At 42.1% G+C, this 23,951-nt stretch overlaps 1 protein-coding gene across 2 annotated transcripts in view; it reads left to right on the forward strand.

The window, feature by feature from the left end:
* Positions 1 to 23,951, forward strand: part of grid2 (glutamate receptor, ionotropic, delta 2) — a 1,226,075-nt gene that overhangs the window by 944,457 nt on the left and 257,667 nt on the right. For both annotated transcript variants that reach the window (XM_063046850.1, XM_063046851.1), the window contains exon 9: positions 21,189 to 21,290. In XM_063046850.1, coding sequence (XP_062902920.1) covers positions 21,189 to 21,290 — 102 coding nt within the window. The remainder of the gene's footprint in view (positions 1 to 21,188; positions 21,291 to 23,951) is intronic.

The following is a 23,951-nucleotide window of genomic DNA, read 5'->3' on the forward strand; positions in this document are numbered from 1 at the left end:
TTTCCTGCTTGTTCTTGTCTCTGTCTTCCTAGATATCACTATGGTATCTACTTCCACCAACTCCACTAACAGCACTTTCCAGGCACCTAACACTGTTTGTGTAAAATAAACTTGCTTTATAAATCTCCTACGAACTTTCCCCTTCTCACCTTAATATAATCTAATCTAGTACTTCGAGGAGCAGAAATACGAAACTTTTATATGATGCTTTCAATGCTGCTTGTCCTGCTGAGCTCCTCCAATAGATTGTTTGTTGCTCCAGATTCCAGCATCTCCAGTCTCATGCATCTCTAAACTACAAACTAAACACCTCACTAAACTGATCCTTTCTTCCTACAGAAAGTCCATATCTCTCCATTCTCTGCACGTTCATTTAAGAGCCTCTTAAATACCTGTATCATATCAACCTCTATCACGAAGTGAATTAGAGCCACCCACATCTCACTGTGTAACCCAGCTTGCAAATCACATTTTCCTTTTGAATTTTAATCTTCTTGTCTCTGTACCTCAAAAATATTGGAACAGGCTTTATCCTCTGTCATATATAGTAAATATCAGTGGTAAAGCATGAGGTGCACAATGTACTCCAAAGTTCAATTGCATCAGAGTCAATGCAATTGTACTGCAGTCTCTGATGCTGTATATTGCAGGTTTAATGTACAAGATCAAGGGCAACATTGTATCTTGATCAGGTTTGGTATTGACAAACTTTTCTTAGCCTCATTGGGCTGGAGAATTGAGCATGGATGTCAAGACATTTGACTGAGTTTATTGCAGTACCAATGTTTGGCCAGGGGTTGGCCAATTCAGTAGAAATGGTCAGCTGTTCAAGGATGTGATTGGATACAGGTGTTCAAGGTGTGATTGGGTACAGGAGGTTGATCAGATAGGGACGTGCAGTTTGATTGGACAGATGTTTGGTAGCACCAGTTGGGTACCTCTTCAGAGGGTTAATTTAGCACAGATATTCAGCAGTTGATTGCTTACAGATACATAGAACATAGAACAGTACAGCACAGTACAGGCCCTTCGGCCCACAATGTTGTGCCGACCCTCAAACCCTGCCTCCCATATAAGCCCCCACCTTAAATTCCTCCATATAACTATCTAGTAGTCTCTTAAACTTCACTAGTGTATCTGCCTCCACCACTGACTCAGGCAGTGCATTCCACACACCAACCACTCTCTGAGTAAAAAACCTTCCTCTAATATCCCCTTTGAACTTCCCACCCCTTACCTTAAAGCCATATTCTCTTGTATTGAGCAATGCTGCCCTGGGGAAGAGGCGCTGGCTATCCACTCTATCTATTCCTCTTAATATCTTGTATACCTCTATCATGTCTCCTCTCATCCTCCTTCTCTCCAAAGAGTAATGCCCTAGCTCCCTTAATCTCTGATCATAATGCATACGCTCTAAACCAAGCAGCATCCTGGTAAATCTCCTCTGTACCCTTTCCAATGCTTCCACATCCTTCCTATAGTAAGGCGACCAGAACTGGACACAGTACTCCAAGTGTGGCCTAACCAGAGTTTTATAGAGCTGCATCATTACCCCATGACTCTTAAACTCTATCCCTCAACTTATGAAAGCTAACACCCCATAAGCTTTCTTAACTACCCTATCTACCTGTGATGTTCAAAGATTTAATTTGGTGCAGGTATTCAGGACTTTTATTAGATAAAGTTATCAGTGTCATTGAAGAGCATATAATGGTATGTGACTATGAGCAGATTTTCAGCAGAAGGATACAGATTTTCAAAGGGTTGGGGCAGATGTTGGGGTTTTAACCAGACACAAGTGTTCACTGTAGTTAGCTGGCCTGAGATGTTGAGCAGTCATAGAGTTAGTTGTACAACATGGAACAGACCTTTCAGCCCAACATGTCCACCCTAGCTGCACTAATTCCATTTTCCTACATTTGGCCTTTCTATCTATGTATCTGTCTTGACCACTTCCTTGTGCAAGTTGTTCCATATACTTGCTGTCCTCTCTGTGAAAAATGTTACCCAAAGATCCCCTTTAAATTTTTTCCACTCAACTTAAACCCATGTCCCTTTTACTTATTTAAAGATACAGCATGGTAACAGGCCCTTCTGGTCCAAAAAGACCGCACTGCCTAATTACTAACTGTTACCAATTGATGTACTGACCTGTACATCTTTGGAATGTGGGAGAAAACCGGAAATCCCAGAGGAAATGCTCGTGGTCATGGAGAGAACATACAAACTCCTTGCAGACATCACTGGAAATGAACCCTGGTCACTGGTGCTGTAACAGTGTTCTGCTAACCAACGGCTGATCCACCGTGTTGATCAGGTCACTGCTCAGCCTCCTAATCTTTAGTGAGAACAGTTCCAGCCTGTCCCATTTCTCCTTGTAACTAAAGTCCTCCATTCCAGACCACATTCAGGTGAGTCTCTTCTGCACTCTTTCCAGTGTTATACACATCCTTTATATGGTGTGATGATCAGAGCTGCATACAATATTCCATGCTTAGCCTCAGCAATGTCATGCACAACTGTAGGGTGATTCGGCACAGAAGTTCAGGGTTATTATAATACCAGAACCAAAAAACTTGGGAGCATAATTAGGCCATTCAGCCCATCAATTCTGCCCCACCACTTGATCATGGTTGATTATTTTCTCTCAACCCCATTCTCCTCCCTCCTCCTCATAATCTTTGCCGCCTGTACTAATCAAGTACCTTATTAAACTCCGCTTTAAATATACCCAGTGATTTTGCCTCCAGAGCCGTATGTGGAAATGAATTTAACCGATTCACCTAAAGAAATTCCTCCTGTTACTTACTGAGTCACAGGTTTCTGCACAAAATCAGGATCGTTGTACAATGGACAATCCTGTAGACGATTATAAGTTTCAACTGAGAGTTGAGTTTTATTGGTTATTGCTTCCACAAAATTTTCCACATATACTGTATGCAACTTTCTTAAGTACCTTAAACCATCTGACGTCCATTAGTGCACTGGAAATGCAAAAAGTGCTGTTATCTGGGGATGCACACAGCAGTGATGCCAAACAATAAAAAATGAAGTCAAACACAAGGTACTATCTTGTTCTTCAGTGAGTGGTACATACTAACTTTAAGACCAGCCTAAATATCCAGACAGCTGTTTGACTATTACAATCTCCACCAAAGAAAAGCTAGCTGTAATGTTGGTTAAAATTCAGTCTGCTATTTTTGCAATGGTAGGAACAATAGATAGGGGTTGCTTTCAATAGCAAATGGCATGCTAGCCTTTCCTAAATGTGGTTTGTGGTGAAAAATCTGCTATATCCCCTAACACACTTAATGAGCAAATGGTTCACGTCAGAGAAGTAGGAAGATAATTCCTTATCTATTTACAACATCTGATTATTATCTGAATGGTGGCCGATTAGGAAAAGGGGAGGTGCAACGAGACCTGGGTGTCATTATACACCAGTCATTGAAAGTGGGCATGCAGGTACAGCAGGCGGTGAAAAAGGCGAATGGTATGCTGGCATTTATAGCGAGAGGATTCGAGTACAGGAGCAGGGAGGTACTACTGCAGTTGTACAAGGCCTTGGTGAGACCACACCTGGAGTATTGTGTGCAGTTTTGGTCCCCTAATCTGAGGAAAGACATCCTTGCCATAGAGGGAGTACAAAGAAGGTTCACCAGATTGATTCCTGGGATGGCAGGTCTTTCATATGAAGAAAGACTGGATGAACTGGGCTTGTACTCGTTGGAATTTAGAAGATTGAGGGGGGATCTGATTGAAACGTATAAGATCCTAAAGGGATTGGACAGGCTAGATGCGGGAAGATTGTTCCCGATGTTGGGGAGGTCTAGAACGAGGGGTCACAGTTTGAGGATAGAGGGGAAGCCTTTTAGGACTGAGGTTAGGAAAAACTTCTTCACACAGAGAGTGGTGAATCTGTGGAATTCTCTGCCACAGCAAACTGTTGAGGCCAGTTCATTAGCTATGTTTAAAAGGAAGTTAGATATGGCCCTTGTGGCTACAGGGGTCAGGGGGTATGGAGGGAAGGCTGGGTTCTGAGTTGGATGATCAGCCATGATCATAATAAATGGCGGTGCAGGCTCGAAGGGCCGAATGGCCTACTCCTGCACCTATTTTCTATGTTTCTATGTTTCTATCTCCGTACCTCTCTTTGCAATATGTTTTTTCACTCAGTTAGAAGCTGTATGGATGCATCAACAACAGGAAAATACTTTTGTGTGAGTAAGTATAATACAGTGTAGACAACAGACAAGACAAATCTTATCTGCTTCAAAATGGAATAAGGATCAATTAAGACAGATTGCTGATTCATGCTGCTTCAGTCTGCCTGCAGCCAAATCTTGCTGTCTGCTCAGATCTCCCTTAGCATAGCTAAACATGCACACATCCACTGATGGGAATATTCTGCCCTGCTGAAACGGGGACTAAAATTCAGCTAGGGCTCTGAATCCAGCAGGACCTGCTGCACAAAGCGCCAGGACTTGGCTCTCTCCTTATTTCTTCACTGGGGTCGGGCTGACCTTTTCCTCAAAATAACCATCACCCCTGTATAGAATCTTCAACTTGATCAGAAACCTCAGAACGGAGCTTTATCCATGAAATTACAGCTCCTGCTAATTTCTTTTTTTAAGAATGATTTGGTCTTTCCCGGGAACACAAAATGCATCATCTGTTTGTGCTCATAAAACATTGAATTTGGAAAGACCAATTCATCAATTCTGGTGGTGTTGGTAAAATGCACCAAGAACAATTCTTAAGTTGTTCCTCCAAATTATGCATTTGGTATCCTTTGGATCCAATTTAGAAGACAGATAGAAAATTGGTCCGTCTCAAAATTAGCACATACCTGTGAAGCACCTTTAAGATATAGTTCAAAACAATATGATACAGCTGAATGAATGGCTACCCAATACCACTAGATGTAAGTAGTTCATGCTATACCTAAATGACAACTTACAGTACATTCCAGACATAACCATGCCCCCTCCCAATAGTGATACCCTCCTCTTGAACTTTCTTCTCTGGCCTTGTGCTCACGCTGGATCTTTTCATCTCCTACTGACAAAGGGATATCAACTGTCTCAAATTTAGCACATCACTCATCAATTTCACCACTGAATGTAATGCTCTCCATTCTCTGTACAATCCTCGCATGCAAGGGTGGTGTTGTGGTCTGACAACTGACCTGTACTGTGCTAAGGCCAAGCGACACTTCCTCATACTTGAACCCTTTGAATGGGACTCCACAATGAGGCACCAGGCCATTGTCCCCTACGCCATTACCAACCTCATCACCTCTGGGGATATCCAATCTACTGCCACCAGCTTCACAGTTCCCGTACCCTAAACTGCTCATTCCTACCTCCTACCCAAAAGCCCCAAACCTCACTATCATGGAAAGCCCATTGTTTCTGCCTGCTTCTGCTGAACTGAACTTGTGTCCGAATACCTCAACTCCATTTTGTTCCCCTTGATTCAATTCCTTCCCACCTGCGTTGATGACACTTCACATGTTCTCCATTACTTCAACATTTCAACATCCTCCAGCACTTTGTCTATATTACCTGACCCCACTTTTATCCCTTGACAAGCATACATTCAGACCATTATATGATTTATGATTGAAGTAACAGAATCACAGGAAGGTTACAGCATAGAAGGAGATTGTCAAGTCAATATGGAGTGTATGAAGCCCAATCCAGATAGTCTCACTTCATTGACTACACACATAACATGCTGGAGGAACTCAGCAGGTCAGGCATGATTTATGGAGGGGAATGAATAGCTGACATTTTGGGCTGGGACCCTTTATTCAGACTGAAAAGGAAGGGGGAAGAAGCCAGATTAAGAAGTAGGGAGAGGGGCAAGCAGATAAATAATAGGTGAGACCAGGTGAGAGGGAAGGTGAGAACTGAAGTAAGAATCTGGGAGGTGATACATGGAAGTTGCAAAGGACGGAAGAAAAAGGAATCTGACAGGAGAGGACAGTGGACCATGGAATAATGGAAAGTAGGTGGGGAAGTGGGAAACCAGAGGGAGGTGATGGACAGGTCATGAGGGTGTGGGATGACGAGAGAAAAGGTGAAAGGGCCAGGAAAATTAAAAAAAAACAAACGAAAGAAAGGGGGTGGCGTGTTGAAAAACAAAGGAGCATGGTTACCTAGTTCATAAAATTGATATTTATCCCATCAGAGACTACCCAGATGGAATAGGAGGTGTTGTGCCTCTAACCTGAGTTTGGACTCATTGTGGCAGTAGAGGTGACCATGGACAGACATGTCAGTATAGGAATAGGAAGTTGAATTGAAATGGGTAGCCACTAGGAGATCTGGCTATTGTGGAGGACTGAATAAAAGTGTTCAATGATTTATCTTCACAAGTACAGTACATGTCCAGTTTATTTTTGGGGACACGAGAGATTGCAGATGCTCAAATCTGAAGCAAAAAAATCTGCTGAAGGAAGTCAATAGGTTCAGATCCGAAACAGACCCGGTCCCCTCAAAGATGCTGTTTGACATACTGAGTTCCTCCAACAGGTTGTTTGTGGCTTCATTTTTTATTTAAATGTTAAACTTCGATTTCTCTCCATTGTTCTTCTGGATTCTAATCACCTACTGCTTAAAAAATTCTTCCTCATTAATGGTCTTTGAGTCTGGTGGTATGTGCTTGAAACAACAACGAGTTCCTTTAAGTCATCATGTCTAACATGGCCATCTGCAATTTGCAGATTCACTGTATGTGCAATTTTACTCCCTCAGAACTACTATTCCCCACAAAGCTTGGCCAATATCATCCTGCTTGATTTTGCAGTCAGTATAAGTTCTTGTTCTTGCTGCTTTTTCACAAAATTAATTCCTTTGATTTACCATTGGGACAGACTTTAGATCACAACGAAAAATCATAGCATTACTCCCAACCATTTCCAAGCAACATTTTTGAAATTAAAAAGCCCTGCATTATAGATTCAGCTGTGGTATGCATCCACTGGAAGACATCATTAAGATAAATATATTACATATTATTGTTTGTGTTGTTCTCCTAGCCAGTCTCCCCCCCCTCCATAAACTTGAGTTTCTCCAAAATTCTATCAGGGAGGAGGTACAGAGGCATTAAATCCTGCACTACCAGGTTCAGGAACAGCTGTTATTCTACAAACATCAAGCTTCTGAACTGAAAGGGATAACTTCCTTTGCCACTGTTCTTTTGCACATTTGTTGATTGTCAGTCTTTGCCTCATTATGTATACAGTAGTTTTTCATAAAATTATATTGTATTTCCTTTTTCCTCTGAATGCCTGCAAGAAGACGAATCTCAAGAAACTATATATACTCAATAGCCACTTTATTAGGGACACCAGTGCACCTGCTTGTTAATACAAATATCTAATCTGCCAAAGATGTGGCAGCAAATTAATACATAAAAGCATGCAGACAGTCAAGAGTTCAGTGTTGTTTAGACCAAACATCAGAAGAGGGAAGAAAACTGCTGATCTCCTGGGATTTTCACACACAACAGTCTCTAGAGTTGTGAAGAGCTCTCATAGAGAATGGTGCGAAATACAAAATAACATCGAGTGAGTGACACTTCTGTGAGCAAAAATGCCTTGTTAATAAGACAGGTCAGAGGAGAATAGCCAGACTGGTTGTAGCTGACAAGAAAGCAATAGTAACTGAAATAGCTACGCATTACAACAGGGGTGCACAGAAGAGCATCTCTGAAAGAACAACATGTTAAACCTTGAAGTGGATGGGCTACAGCAGCAGAAGACCATGAACGTACACACTGTGGCCACTTTACCAGATACTGGAGGTAAATAAAGTGTCTACTGTGTGTAGTAACATATTGTGGGAGCAACCATTGTTGGAGAGGGCCAGGGTTAAAGTTGGAGGCTTTGGCTGAACAGGCTTTGATGAGAAGACGCAGAAGCTCTAAGTATGTTTCTAGTATATGTTTCTTTTTTCCTTTCTTCGTCTATTAATACATAGTTAGTGCTCTCAGAATGGATCCAGGGTTAGTGATATGTTCTTCGTGTGAGACGTGAACTCTGGAAGCCCTCCAGTTTCCCAGATAACTACATCTGCATGAAGTGCATTGAGCTGCAGATCCTCAGAGACCATGTTAAGGATCAGGAGCTGCAGCTGGATGACCTTCAGCTCATACAGGAGAATGAGAAGGTGATAGATAGGAACTACAGGGAGGAAGTTGCTGGAAGGAGGGAGTTGGGTGGGTGTCAGGAGAAGAAAAGGAATAAGCAGCCAATGCAGAGTACCCCTGTGGTTATTACCCTCAATAATAAGTATACTGCTTTGGATAATGTTGGGAGGGACAACCTTCCACGGGTAAACCACAGTGACTAGGTCTCTGGCACTGAGTCTGTCTGCCTCTGTGGCTCAGAAGGGAAGGGAGGAGAAGAGGAGTACAATAGTGATAGGGGATTCCATCGTTAGAGGAGTGAACAGGAGATACAGTGGACATGAAAGAAACACTTGGGTGGTATGGTGCCTCCCAGGTGCCAGGCTTAGGGATGTCTCAGATCAAGTTCACAGCATTCTAAAGGGGGAGGGTGAACAGTCAAAGGTTTTAGTACATTTTAATAACAACAACACAAGTAGGAAAAGGGATAAGGTACTGAAGAAAGAACATAGAGAGTTAGGTTGAAAGCTGAAAAGTAGGATCTCTTGGGTAGTAATCTTTCGGTTGCTGCCTGTGCCACACGACAATGAGTGTAAGAACAGGATGACTTACCAGATAGATATGTGGCTGAGGAGTTAGTACAGCAGCAGGGTTTCAGATTTCTGGATCATTAGGATCTCTTCTGGGGAAGGAATGACCTGCACAGAAAGGACAGGTTACACTTGACTCGAGGGGCACCAATATCCTTGTGTAAGTATGCTGGAACTGTTGGGAAGGGTTTGGCTGAGGATGGGTCTGTTGATATACAAGTAGCTGCAGTACGTAGTGTGATGGTGAGGAAAGGACAGTCGGATCATAGGGCAAAATTACAGTCAATGGGATGAGTTGAAGTGTAACATGGAGGTAAAATTAAAAAGGGTGATGAAAACAGGAGTAAAGGTGTTATAGTTGAATGCACATATAAGACAGTATAAGGTGGATGATCTTGTAGTGCAGCTACGACGTGGGCATCACTGTATCGTGGCTGAAAGAAGATCATAGTTGGGAGCTTACCATCCGGCGGGGGTGGGGGGGCGGGTGATGGCTCTGTTGGTAAAAAAAATATAATTGAATGCTTCGGAAGAGGTGCCATAGGATCGGGAGATGTAGAATCCTTCTGGGTATAGTTTAGAAACTGCAAGAGTAAAAAGATCCTGATAGGAGATATATAAGGTACTTCAAATAATAGCCATGAAGAGGGGTACAAAATGCAACAGGAGATAAAAAAAGCAACACACACAAAAAATGCTGATGAATGCAGCAGGCCAGGCAGCATCTATAGGAAGAGGCACAGTTGATGTTTTGGGCGGAGACCCTTCGTCAGGACTAACTAGATGAAGAGATAGTAAGAGATTTGAAAGTGGGAGGGGGAGGGGGAGATACAAAATGATAGGAGAAGACAAAGAGTCTCGGCCCAAAACGTCGACTGTACCTCTTCCTATAGATGCTGCCTGGCCTGCTGCGTTCAACAGCACTGTTGTGTGTGTGTTGCTTGAATTTCCATCATCTGCAGATTTCCTCATGTTTGTGAGGAGATAGAAAAGGCAATGTTAGGATAGTCATGGAGAATTTCAATATGTACTGTAGGTTGATTGGAAAAATCATGTAGGTGCTGTAACCCAAGGTGGGGAGTTTGTAGAATTTCAGCAAGATAGCTTTTTAGAGCAGCTTGTGGTTGAGCCCACTGGGGAAAAGGCAATTCTGGAATGGATGTTGTGTAATGAACCAGATTTGATTTTGGAACTTAAGGTAAAGGATTATAATATGATAGAATTCACCCGGCAGTTTGAGAGAGAGAAGCTCAAGTCAGATGTATCAGTATTACAGTGAAGTAAAAGGAATTACAGAGGCATGAGAGAGGAGCTGACCAAATTGACTGGAAGAGAACGCTAGCAGGAATGATGGCAGACAAAAATCGCTGGAGATCCTGGGAGCAATTTGGAAGACACAGGATAGATACATCCCAAAGAAGAAAATATTGTCACACTGGCGGGGGCTTTGGGGGCAAGGGTGGACCCAAATGCAAGACACATCTTGTGAGGTTACTTAGATTTAGTTTATTGTTCGATACCAGGAGAGCAAGGCAGGAGCAGGAGTAGCAAACTGGACAAGGACTCAGGACTACGACTAGGCTGGGACCAAGGGTCTGGGCTTGGACTCAGAATCGGCTCCCAGAAATAGAGGAGACATGAAGAGGCTAGGGTATGAACTCCGAGCCAGAGACTGGGCAAGGACCCAATACCTGGGTCTTGCCTCGAGCTCAGACCCCAGAACCAGGCAAGGACATGACATGGGCTAGGGAGAGGAAGAACATGGGAACACGGAGCCTTGGTCTCAGGGAGCAGGTACATGGAAGCATGGACACATACACAGAACACAGAGTTGGGACCCCTCCTTGGGTACAGGACACAGGGCCGGGACTCACACACAGAACAGAGACCCTCCACGGGGCAACGGCAAGACGGCCTGACCTACCCCACGGAGGCGAGGACAAGACACGACAAGACATGACCCCCCGCGGAGCAACGGCAAGACGGCCTGACTTAGCCCATGGAGGCGAGGACAAGACAAGACAAGACCAACACGAATGAACACCAGACAGTACCTATCTAGCTCCAGTGATGGAACTAGACCGAAGTGCAGGCGGGGGCTGCAGACGAGGGCTAGAGGCGAGAGGGGTAGAGAAGGGATTCAGACAAGGGGGTAGGACAGGAATCACAGACTGCTAGGGCCAGGACTTGACGGTACTTGAATGCCGCCAGGGCCAGGACTTGACTTGGTGCCATAATGCCGCCGGGGCCAGAACTTGACTTGGTGCTTGAATGCCACCAGGGCCAGGACTTGACTTGGAACTTGAATGCCCCCGGAGCCAGGACTTGACTTGGAGCCTCCGGGTAGTGGCGAGCTCTCGACTCGGCCCGGGAACAGTAGACAGCGGTTCTTGATTCTCTCCGGCAGGTTAACTGACGGACCCACCTCGGTGAGGAAACTTTGCAGGCTCGCTATGGCGAGGTAACTTGACAAGGTTGCGCCGGTGAGGAAAGGCAAATTACCGGCACTCACTTCGGGCGGAGACTAGGCTTGCTCTGGCCAGATGACATTGGCATGCCGTACCTTGGTGACTTTGCAAATGCCCCTGCACTGAACGGCTGAAAGCCGGAGACTATAAACTACCGGTTCAGCCAAGTGTTAATTGCCTCTAATCGCCAAAGTCGAGGGACACGGGAAAACAGGGAATCAACGGTCCGGATCGTAACATAAACAAGGTAAATTTAAAAGGATCCCGATCTGGACCATGACAAATATATTCTAAAGGCAGGATGATGCAACCATGTCTGACAAGGGAACTCAAAGTGTGAAAGGAAAAGAGAGAGCAAAAATTAGTGGGAAGTTAGAGGATTGGGAAACTTTTGCAAACCATCAAAAGGCAAATAAAAAAAAAATGAAAGAAAAAATGAAATATGAAGGTAAGCTGGCCAACAATACACAACAGTTTTTTTTCAGATATACAAAGAGTAAAAGTAAGTCGAGAGTGCATATCAGATCACTGAAAAATTATGATGGAGAGGTAGTAGTAGGGGATAAGGAAATAGCAGACTAGCTTAATAAGTATTTTGTGTCTGACTTCACTATGGAAGACAACAACAGTATTGCCAGAAATTCAGAAGTGTAAGAGGGCAGAAGTGAGTGTAGATGCTATTACTAAGGAGAAGGTACCTGGAAAACTGAAAGGTCTGAAGTTAGTTAAGTCATCTGGACCAGATGGACTACACCCCAGGGTTCTGGAAGAGGCAGCTGAAGAGATTGTGGAAGCATTAGTAATGATCTTTCAAGATGCAATAGTTTCTGGGATGGTTCTGGAAGTCTGGAAAATTGCAAATGTCACTTCACTCTTTAAGAAGAGAGGGAGGCAGCAAAAAGAAATCATATGCCAGTTAGCCTGTCTTCAGTGGTTGGCAAGATGTTGGAGTCTAATATTAATGGTAAGTTTCAGGGTAATTGAAGGCGCACAAAGTAGGCCAAAGTCAGCATAGTTTCCTTAAGAGGAAATCTTGCCTCACAAATCTCTTCGGATTCTTGAGAAATTAACAGGCAGGATAGGCAAAGGCGAGTCAGCAGATATCCTTTACTTCGATTTTCGGAATATCTTTGACAAGGTGCTGCACATGAGGCTACTTAGCAAGTTAAGAGCCCATGGTATAAGGAAAGATATTAGCATGGATAGAAGAATGGCTGACTGGCAGGAGACAAAGAGTGGAAGTAAAGGGGGCCTTTTCTGGTTGGTTGCTGGTGACTAGTGATATTCCGCAGGGGTCAGTGTTGGGACCTCTTCTTTTCATGGTATATATTAATGATTTTAATGATGAGACTGATGGCTTATGTCCAAGTTTGAGGATGATATGAAGATAGATAGAAGGGCAGGTAGTATTGAGGAAGCAGGGATTTAGAAGGAATTGCAGAAGGATTTAGTCAGATGAGGAGAATGAGCAAAAAAGTGGCAGACAGAATTTATTGTAGGGAAATATATGCTCTTCCAATTTGGTAGCAGGAATAAAGGCATAGACTATTTTCTAAATGAGGAGAAAATTCAAAATCCGAGGTGCAAAGCAACTTGAGAGTTTTTGTGCAGCATTCCCTAAAGCTTAACTTGCAGGTTAAGTTGGTGGTAAGAAAGGCAAATGTAATGTTAGGATTCATTTCGAGAACACTAGAATATAAAAAATAAGGAGGTTATGCTGAGGCTTTATAAGGCATTGGTCAGACCGCCCTAGAGTATTCCGAGCATTTTGTGCCCCTTATCTAAGAAAGGATGTGCTGGCATTGGAGAGTGTCCATTGGATGTTCACAATTCTGGGAATGAAATGGTTAATGTATGAGGAGCATTTGACAGCTCTGGGCCTGTACTCGCTGGAATTTAGAAGAATGAGTAGGGATCTCATTGAGTAAGGGTCCCAGAACAGATCCCTGAGGCACACCACTGGTCACCGACCTCCATACAGAATATGACCTGTCTACAACCACTCTTTGCCTTCTATGGGCAAGCCAGTTCTGGATCCACAAAGCAATGTCCCCTTGGATTCCATGCCTCCTTACTTTCTAATAAGCCTTGCGTAGGGTACCTTATCAAATGCCTTGATGAAATCCATATACACTACACCCACTGTTCTTCCTTCATCAATGTGTTTAGTCACATCCTCAAAAAATTCAATTAGGCTCGTAAGGCACCACCTGCCCTTGACAAAGCCATGCTGACTATTCCTAATCATATTATACCTCTCCATATGTTCATAAATCCTGCCTCTCAGGATCTTCTCCATCAACTTACCAACCCCCGCTGAAGTAAGACTCACTGGTCTATAATTTCCTGGGCTATCTCTACTCCCTTTCTTAAATAAGGGAACAACATCCGCAACCCTCCAATCCTCCGGAACCTCTCCAGTCCCCATTGCTGAAGCAAAGATCATCGTCAGAGGCTCAGCAATCTCCTCCCTTGCCTCCCACAGTAGTCTGGGGTATACCTCATCCAATCCCAGTGACTTATCCAACTTGATGCTTTCCAAAGGCTCCAGCACATCCTCTTTCTTAATATCTACGTGCTCAAGCTCTTCAGTCCGCTACAAGTCATCGCTACAAGTCATCACTACAATCCTTTTCCATAGTGAATATTGAGGTAAAGTATGGAACCAGAGGAAATAGCAGAGGTACTTAATGAATACTTTTCCTTTATCCTGCCCACCAAGGCCTTCTCATGGCCCCTTCTGGCTCTCTTAATTTCCTTCTTAAGCTCCTTCCTGTTAGCCTTATAATCATCTAGATCTCTAACATTACCTAGCTCTCTGAACCTTTCGTAAGCTTTTCTTTTCTTCTTAACTAGATCTACTACAGCCTTTGTACACCACGGTTCCGGTATCCTACCATAACTTCCCTGTCTCATTGGAACGTACCTATGCAGAACTCCACACAAATGTTCCTTGAACATTTGCCACATTTCTTCCATACCTTTCCCTGAGAATATCTGTTCCCATGTTAAGCTTCCAAGTTCCTGCCTGATAGCCTCATAATTCGGCCTACTCCAATTAAACGCTGTTCTAACTTGTCTTTTCCTATTTCTCTCCAATGCTATTGTAAAGGAGATAGAATTATGATCACTATCTCCAAAATGTTCTTCCACTGAGAGATCTGACACCTGACCAGGTTCATTTCCCAATACCAAATCAAGTACAGTCTCTCCTCTCATAGGCTTATCTACATATTGTGTCAAGAAACCTTCCTGAACACACCTAACGAACTCCACCCCATCTAAACCCCTTGCTCTAGAGAGATGCCAATCGATATTTGGGAAATTAAAATCTCCCACCACGACAACTCTGTTATTATTACACCTTTCCAGGATCTGTTTCCCTATCTGCTCCTTGATATCCCTGTTACTATTGGGCGGCCTATAAAAAACACCCAGTAGGGTTATTGACCCCTTCTTGTTCCTAACCTCCACCCACAAAGACTCCGTAGACAATCCCTCCATGTTGTCCACCTTTTCTGTAGCCGTGGCACTATCTCAGATCAACAGTGCCATGCCCCCACCTCTTTTGCCTCCCTCCCTGTCCTTTCTGAAACATCTAAAACCCAGCACTTGAAGTAACCATTCCTGTCCCTGAGCCATCCACGTCTCTGTAATGGGCACCACATCATATCTCCAAGTATTGATCCATGCTCTAAGCTCATCTGCTTTGTTCACAATACTCCTTGTGTTAAAATAGACACATCTCAAACCGTCGGTCTGAGCGAATCCCTTCTCTATCACCTGCCTATCCTCCCTCACACACTGTCCCCAAGCTTTCTCTATTTGTGAGCCAACCGCCTCTTCTCCAGTCTCTTCAGTTTGGTTCCCACCCCCCAACAATTCTAGCTTAAACTCTCCCCAGTAGCCTTATCAAACCTCCCTGCCAGGATATTAGTCCCCCTGGGATTCATGTGCAACCCGTCCTTTTTGGACAGGTCACACCTGCCCCAAAAGAGGTCCCAATGATCCAGAAATTTGAATCCCTGCCCCCTGTTCCAATCCCTCAGCCACGCATTTATCCTCCACCTCATTATATTCCTATACTCATAGAATTATGCAGCGCAGAAACAGGTCCTTTGACCCAACTGATCCATACTGACCAAGATTCTCATCCAAGCTAAATCTATTTGCCCACATTTGACCCATATCTCTCTGAACCTTTCCAATTCTAAACCTGTCCATGTGCTTTTTAAATGTTAATAATGTACCTGTTTCAACTACTATCTCTAGCAGTTCATTCCATATATAGACCAACCTCTGTATGGAAAGGTTGTCCTACATGTTCCTATTAAATCTCTCCCCTCTCACTTCAAATCAATATTCTCTAACCCTGGAGAAAAGACTGGACATATTTAGTTGATCTATGCTCCTTATGAATGTGTTCACCTCTATAAGATCACCCCTTATTCTTCTAAGCTCCAATAAATAAAGTCCCAATTTTCTCAACCTCTCTGTGTAACTCAGTTCCTCTGGTCATGGCAATATCCTTGTAAACCTTCTCTACACTCTTTCCAGATTTCGTAGGTTCTTTTGTTTCACAGAATGACCAAAACTGAATACAATATTCCAAATGTCCTCCCATTAACGTCTTATACAACTGCAAAATAACATTCTAACCTCTATTTTCAATACCCTGTTTAATGAAGATCAGCATGCCAAAAGCCATCTTCATTATCCTGCAACACCACTTTCAGGAAACAGTGTCAAAGTCAAAGTACATTTATTATCAAAGTATGTAGACTTCATACAACCTTGAGATTCGTCTTCTTACAGGCAGCTACAGAACAAAGAAACCCAATAGAACTTATTAAAACAAAAGAAGACTGTCAAAACACCCAACATGCAGAGGGAAAAAATAAGAAAGAAGGAAAAAAAAGTGCAAATAATAAAAGTAAGCAAATAGCATTCAGAACTGAAGTTGACAGAAGTGAGTTCACACTGTGATATTTGCAGGCCGCAGCCACAGTTCAGTACAGAGATGAGTAAACTTCGCAGAGTAATGAGTTGAAGTTCAGCACGGAGACGAGTGAACCTCGTGGAGTAGCGATCTGAACTGACTCGTGCCTCACCTGTGGTCCTGACACCCTGTCCTTTTCAATCTGGCCCGGGGTGCTTAAATCAACCAGACCAAGCTTTCGGACCTGGACCCTGCTTCTTCAATACACTCTCGGGCCAATGCCCCTCCACCTCAATTCAGCCCATACAACTCTTCCAATTTAGCTCGGCACTTAAATTGATCAAACCTCCGGTCTCTTCTCACTCTCAGGCCCAGGTCCGGACCTCACCCCTTTGACTCTGCACCGGCTCCACTCACCTTGCCTCTGTTCTACCGAATCAAAGTGCCTCCAGGTTCACTCCAGGAACAGCCAAACATTGGCTCATTCCCACCCAGCCCAGAACCCACCTCTTCGATTCAGCCCATACACACCACGCCACAGCCGTCCTGCGTCTTCGAGACTTCAGTTTCCACTTATGATCTGCTTATATTGCTCTCTATTTTACCACTTTTCCCAGGATCCTACTATTGACTGTGAAAATCCTACCTCAACTGCCTTTCTGAAATGCTTCTTGTATGCTTTTAAAAGCTCTACCCTTGTGTTCAAATCCCCTCCTTGCCATGTATCTTACGATCTCAGTAACACCTCTATCACCTGTCAATATAATTACAGAGTTCCCCAAAAAACTCTGTAATCTGACTTCTCTCATAACATAACTTTCTATAGGGGCACAACTGAGAGCACCCTGACTGGTATGGGAACTGTACTTCCCTCAATTGCAGGACTCTGCAGAGAGTCGTGCTGGCAGCCCAGCACATCTGTAGATGTGAACTTCCCACTGTTCAGGACATTTACAAAGAGAGGTGTGTAAAAAGGGCCCGAAGGATCATTGGGGACCCGAGTCACCCCAACCACAAACTGTTCCAGCTGCTACCATCCGGGAAACGATACCACAGCATAAAAGCCAGGACCGATAGACTCCGGGACAGCTTCTTCCATGAGCCCATCAGACTGCTTAACTCAGGCTGACATAACTGTATTTCTGTGTTATATTGACTATCCTGTTGTACATACTATTTAATATAAATTACTATAAATTGCACATTGCACATTTAGACAGAAACATAACGTAAAGATTTTTACTCCTCATGTATATGAAAGATGTAAGTAATAAAGTCAGTTCAATTCAATTCAATTCAGCTAAGTTTCCAAAGTGTTTCATAGAAACATTGCCAGGCAGAAATGTTGTATGGAACCAGAAATGGAGGTATGGGTTTACTAAAAGAGCAGAATGATTACAATAGAAGTAATGAATGTATCTGCAATGAGGTAGATCAGACGACAAATGGAAATCAAACATTTGGCTCACTAGAACTCAAACTCCCTTACACAATTTTTCTCTCCACCTTAGAAGCCACCAATTTGTCATTGGTCCTGTCTTCTTGCTCCATATTAAATTTTTATCTGGCAGTGCTTTTGAAGAGTATCCTGAGATGCTGAACTACATTAAATGCACTATATAATATGAAGGTTTTCAACTGCTTACTTCACATTTCATGTATACACATATTGCTGTGGCAACTTGCAGTCAGGTTAGTATCTGTCCGTTAGATGTGACATTCTGATTGCTAAGCAATGTCATGTAGGATGTTACAGTCATAGACTCATAATCATGTGGTCACAGAAAGAGGCTCTTTAGCACACCCTGTCCACACCTAACTTCCTGCCAAAAATAATTTAAACAATGCATGTTCAATATGGCACAGCAGTCTACTCTGGTCATCTATGACATAGTGCATTGGGATCTGTTTATGTCACACTGAGATTTAGGCTGCATTTAATGTCTTTTAGATAACATGTCTTATTCCATTAGAGAGTTATCCCCTATTATCTCCCAAGTTTCAAGAGGAGGACTTGATTCTATATCCTTATGACTCAGAAGTACGTCTTATCACTGAATCATGAAATATGCTCTGAAAGAAGACGTTGTTCTTCCCAGATGTGTAATTGTGGCTAGTTCTAGAAATTAATTTAAAATGTCCATTACCAGAAAATTGTTCACACGTACAACTAGAATGACAAGAAACAATCTGACCAGAAGTTATTAATTACAACTGAACGTTAAGCTTAAAACACTTCTGGCAATAGTACTACTTTGAAATGAATACATGTTCAATTTCAAATTTAATAACAATTCAAATATTACAAGGTGCTTAAAAACTCCCCCGTGGTTGTGGCAGAAATGTGATGTTAAGAAAAGCTGTTTAAAATTAAGAAGCTTTATACCAGTGCAGCACATAGCTCAAAATGCTCTGTAGTTTGATAGTTAATGCTCATAGAATATTCAGAAGATCTTCTAACTGAGGATAATGAAACCTCATTCTTTGATCAAACAAAACACACTTAGCAGAACAATTAAATCCTGACTTTCATCTTCTGGCATAGGTGCAAAACATACAAACGCTGGTTTATGTGTGTTGAACTCTATTTCTGAAATTCAGTTTCACTGAAGTACATTCAGTTTGAATTACACACATAACGATAGTTCACATCTAGCATATTGAATCGAACATGGTAAATGGTAATCGGTAGTTGTTTCATTATGATCACATGTACTGAGATACAGTGAAAAGCTTTTGTTTGTGTGCTATTTAAACAGATGCTTTCAAGCATAAATACATTGAGGTGGTGCAAAAGGAAAACAACAACAGAATGCAAAATGTAGTTTTGCAGTTACAGAGAAAGTGCAGTCTAGGTTGCATTTCTACCCCTGTCTTTCTTTTCACTTGGCATCTCCACCATACACAAGTCAACTAAGTGAGCAAAGAATAGGAAACTAGCCAATTTAGTGCTCCTTAGACTAACTTCTTCAAAGTAATGAGGTAGGAGTCAGAGACGTTTGAGTGGTAAATACTGCAAAAAAGTCTGAGTGCAACCCATAACGATGGAGTAAGTTACTTTGCTTAATCTGCAAGCATTCCAATCCTGTGGAGAAGACACAGAGGCCTAGAAACGGTAGTGTACTGCTATACGCATGTCATTTTCTGCATCAGAAAACACTGACAATGAATTCTACAGACCCACCACCCTCTTATTAAAGAAATGTTTCCTCATCTCTGTTCTGAATGGATGCCCCTCAATTCTGAGGCTGTGCCCTCTGGTCCTGGACTCCCCCACTGTAGGAATCAGCCTCTCCACGTCCACTTTATCCAGACCATTCAATATTCAATAGGCTGCAATGTGATCCCCCATCATTCTTCGAAACTCCAGCAAGTACAAACCCGGAGCTACCACATGCTCCTCATATATCCAGCCTTTCATTCCCAGGATCATTCTTGTGAACCTCCTCTGGACCCTCTCCAATGCCAGCACATCTTTTCTAAGAAAAGGGGCCAAAGACTGCTCACAATACTCCATTTAGTATAGGAATCCTGTCCCTATTGAGCCCATGACCTAAAACAAGCAAGCATTCAGTAAGTACTAGAGTGGATATTGACTAAAGGGAGGTGAATATTGAAACATTGTTGGATTATCAGTCTGTGAAATTGGATTCTTACAGGGATTGGTAAGATGCTTAATTCAAATATCGATTATCTAAAATAAAAGAAGAATATTCGTGCTTAGGGTATGTGAAATTTAGGAAGTGACATGAAATAAGTATAGCCACAAGAAACTGCAGATCTGAAATCTGGAGCAACAAAAGATCTGCTGGAGGAACTTAGCAGGTCAAACAACATCAGTGGACAGGAAGGGATTTTCAACAATTCAAGGTCAAAATCAATTGCAACATTTGGAATTGTACCATTTAAGTTTGACACCCAGCATCAGGACCAAAGGTCAACTCAATTGCTTCCCCTACCCCTATAGATTCTGCTTGAGCCATTGATTCATCCAGCAGGTTATTTGTTACGTAAATTAACCCAGGCAACCTGTTCATATTCTATACCTTCACAGTATGGTCTGGGTGAATTTTGACCTGGCCCAAGAATCCCCTCGTAACAAGTGTCTATACCAAATTTTGAACCACAGATCTATTTAGAATGTATAAATAGCCTATCTGACATTAATAAATGGGTGATTAATCATTAATTAATGTTTCAGAGATCTACAATCCATTTCAATTGATACGGGTCAAATTTGACCAGAAACAACCTCAATGTACATTAATCCTTAATTAATGTTTCAGAGATCTAAAATCCATTTCAATAGATACAGGTCAAATTTGACCCAGAACAGCCTCAATGTACAAAAATTTGTAGCACCTGTACAAAAGTATAAAATATTTAAATATTTTCATTTTTGCGCATTTTGGGTTACTTTAGGAAAAGTCATCAAATATCGGCTAAAAAAATGGCATTTGGGGTGTTTTTACTGCTGTCAAATGTCAAACCGGGTCAAATTTGACCCAAACAGTATGTAAGGGTTCAGTGTACCTTGCGGGAGAGAAGTAAGCAATTAGATTAATGTTTCTCAACCTCATCATTGTTCACTACATACAGATCCACTGTGGGATATTGACAACCTTTATTATCTTTGAGAAAAGTTACAATGGAATTGACTTCTTGAACTACTTATGACAATTTTATACAATGTGTGGTCACTTTAAAAAGCAGTTCAATAAAAGTTTGACATACGTTTTCCCCAGAGAAATCAGATAATCAATTAGATTGATCCAATAGTTCCATGATCATCATAACTGATACAGATTTTATCTTCCCAGGCATATTTCATTAACTAAATTTGTTCCTGCCCATTGTGGAGTTTAAACTTGTGTCACTTGACCATTAACCTAAGTCTCTAGTTAGCAGCCACATTCAAATGAAACTTCAAACTCATTTGTTCATGGATCTGAATGCCTGAGCTATGGGAGGGTTACGCAGAGGTGTTAAAAATGGTTATCACGTCCGTTTTCCTTTTTGAATACTCCCACAATGGTTTGCTTTTCCTCTTCATAGCTTGGCACATGGAACCCTGATTCTGGGTTGAATGGATCGCTGACGGACAAAAAGCTGGAAAACAACATGCGGGGTGTGATGCTACGTGTTGTAACACTACCAGTAAGGACATGTTTTTCCTTCTCTGCACTTAATTTCCTTCAGAAAATGCAAATGGTTTACCAGCTGTGGATTTGGTAGTTTTGCTTATGACTTTTTTGATGAGATTATTTCAGATGCTCCCAGAATTAAAGTTTCATCACTCAAGAGCTATCAGGGAAATTGGAACATTAATCATCTAGGTTGTCAGCAGAAATAAGCTTCTATAAACAAGTCCTAATTTGTCATTGTAGTGTCCTCAGAAGTGCCTTTAGACACAGCTGTCCAAAGAGGTAATGGTTTATTTTTCAAGTCATGCACTTGAAGTATTTATTTGTTGAATCTTTTCTGATATTGGTGCAGCCTAGATTTTCCAGATAGTTCATAGGATTGTTACATTGCTGCGAAGTAAACACATCACATAGCATCCTTGTCCAATCAAACCACAAATAAGACATGCCTTCAGAACAAACATTGTTTTTATGCTTAAGGATATACCGTTCCTTTATTTTGAAGCAAAAATGAAAATAACATCAACTTAAATATTAAAAGAACAAAAACTATGAAACTGGACTAGCAGCTGGATTTAAGTGGTTTCCCTAATATCCCTACAGCATTTGGCATTGAACAATCGGATGTTGCCACCTATTTCAACCAAATATCTCTTGGTTCTGCAATTTTCTACTATTTTTAGAAGTTGTGTAAACCCAGCTTGCTGAGTGGGCTAAGAAAAATGTTAATTTTGCTTGGAACAGTTTCCTTCTAATTCATGTGATTGTGAAGTTTTGATGTTAGACCTAGTGGTTCATAAGTTAAGATGCACATCAAGAGCTGCTTTCTTTAATGCCATGATGCTCTTGGAGTCTTGGTAGCAATTAACTTCTCTAGTTTGTGGTTACCATCGTAACAAAGGAAACCCCCCATTAACTTCAATATAGGAAGAGCACATTAATTCATACAATGGTGATGTAGATTGATATTTATATATTAGATAGGAAAAGTTGGTTACTTTCCTGCTCTTCAAAAAAGAGAACAGTTTATTTTCAAGGTCTCAGTTTAGTATCTTAAGTGAGAAACAACATTGTCAACAGGTCAGTGCTCACTTTGCACTGAGGTGCAGCACAGATTTTTGTGGCTAAATCTTAATCACTGAGCAGATGGATGAACATTTGATTGTGATGTTTTTGACTCTGTCTGAGTGATAAGCTAGTTAAGAAAGGCAGTCCCAGAAACTGTGCACAGAGCCATTACTGAATTGCGTCACAGTGTAAACCCAACTTGGCTTGGACCGCTCCCCGTGCTTTTGAGTACAGTGGATCCAATGGGTGGAAGATTTCAAGAAGTATCCATAATCGGGCTCTGCACTGGTAAAAATTTAGAATCTTGAAGACAGAGCAGCACAGCACAAAAAAGGCCCTGCAAGCACAATGTCTGTGCCGAACACAAGGCTAAATTAAACTGAATCTCTAATGCTTGTACATGATTCATATCAAAATCAGAATCAGGTTTAATATTATCCCATTCATTCCCTGCATCACTGCATATTCATGTACCTATCTAAAAGTCTCTGAAGCACCACCATCATATCTACTTCTACCACCACCCCGTAACAGAGACCCACCATGCTGTATAAAAAGACTTATCCTTCACATCTCCTTTAAAGTTATACCTTCTTGCCTTAAATGCATGTTCTCTTGTACCTGATATTTTCACCGTGGGGAAGAAAAAGATTCTGACTGTCTATGACTCTCATAATTTTACAGCCTTCTATCAGATCTCCTCTTACATTCCAGTGAAAACAGCTGTAGTTTGTCCAATCTCTCCTGATAGATAATACCCTTAAACCAAAGAAGCATCTTGATTTACCTCTTCTGGACCTTTTCCAAAGCTTCCACATCCTTCCTCTAATGGGAAGAGTAGAAATGTGTACAACACTTCAAGTGTGGTCTTAGCTAAATTTTATACAATATACTCTAAAATCTACAGACAACCACAGAGAGGAATACAATAAGCAATGAGGAAAATTGATACAGTGATCCTATGGTGGAGAATTCCAAAAATTTACAGCTTTTTGCATGAAATTATTTCTCCCTGTAGTCCTTACCCACCACCCCACCAGCCAATGCATCCAGTACATCATTCTTTGCAACCTCCACAAGCTACAATATGATCCCACCACCAGCTATATTTTTCCCTCTCCACCCTTTTCTGCTTTCTGCAGGGATTGCTCTCTTTGACTTGGTCATCCCTCCCCACCTATTCCCCTCCTTCCCCAGGAACCCTCTGCCCTATAAGAGATATAACACCAGTTTCTATGCCTCATCCTTCACCATCATCCAGGGCCCTAAACATCCCTTTCAGGTGAGGCGGTCATTCATAAGCATATACCCAGCTTTATTTATTGCATCCAGTGCTCTTGATGTGGCCTTCTCTATATTGGTAAGAGCAGACACAAACTGGACATTTGCTTTGCTACTCCATATACTGTGGCCATCCGGATCTCCTGGTTGCTAGCCACTTTCAATCCCTCATTCCCACACCAACATGTCTGTACTCTGCCTCCTCCACTGCCAAGATGAAGCTCACTGCCAACTGCAGAAACAGTCCAGATAGCCCAATAACATGATCATTGATTTCTCCAGCAACACACACAAAATGCTGGAGGAACTCAGCAGTTCAGGCAGC

The sequence above is a fragment of the Mobula hypostoma genome, chromosome 4 (genome assembly GCF_963921235.1).
Source record: "Mobula hypostoma chromosome 4, sMobHyp1.1, whole genome shotgun sequence".
Lineage (NCBI taxonomy): Eukaryota > Metazoa > Chordata > Chondrichthyes > Myliobatiformes > Myliobatidae > Mobula > Mobula hypostoma.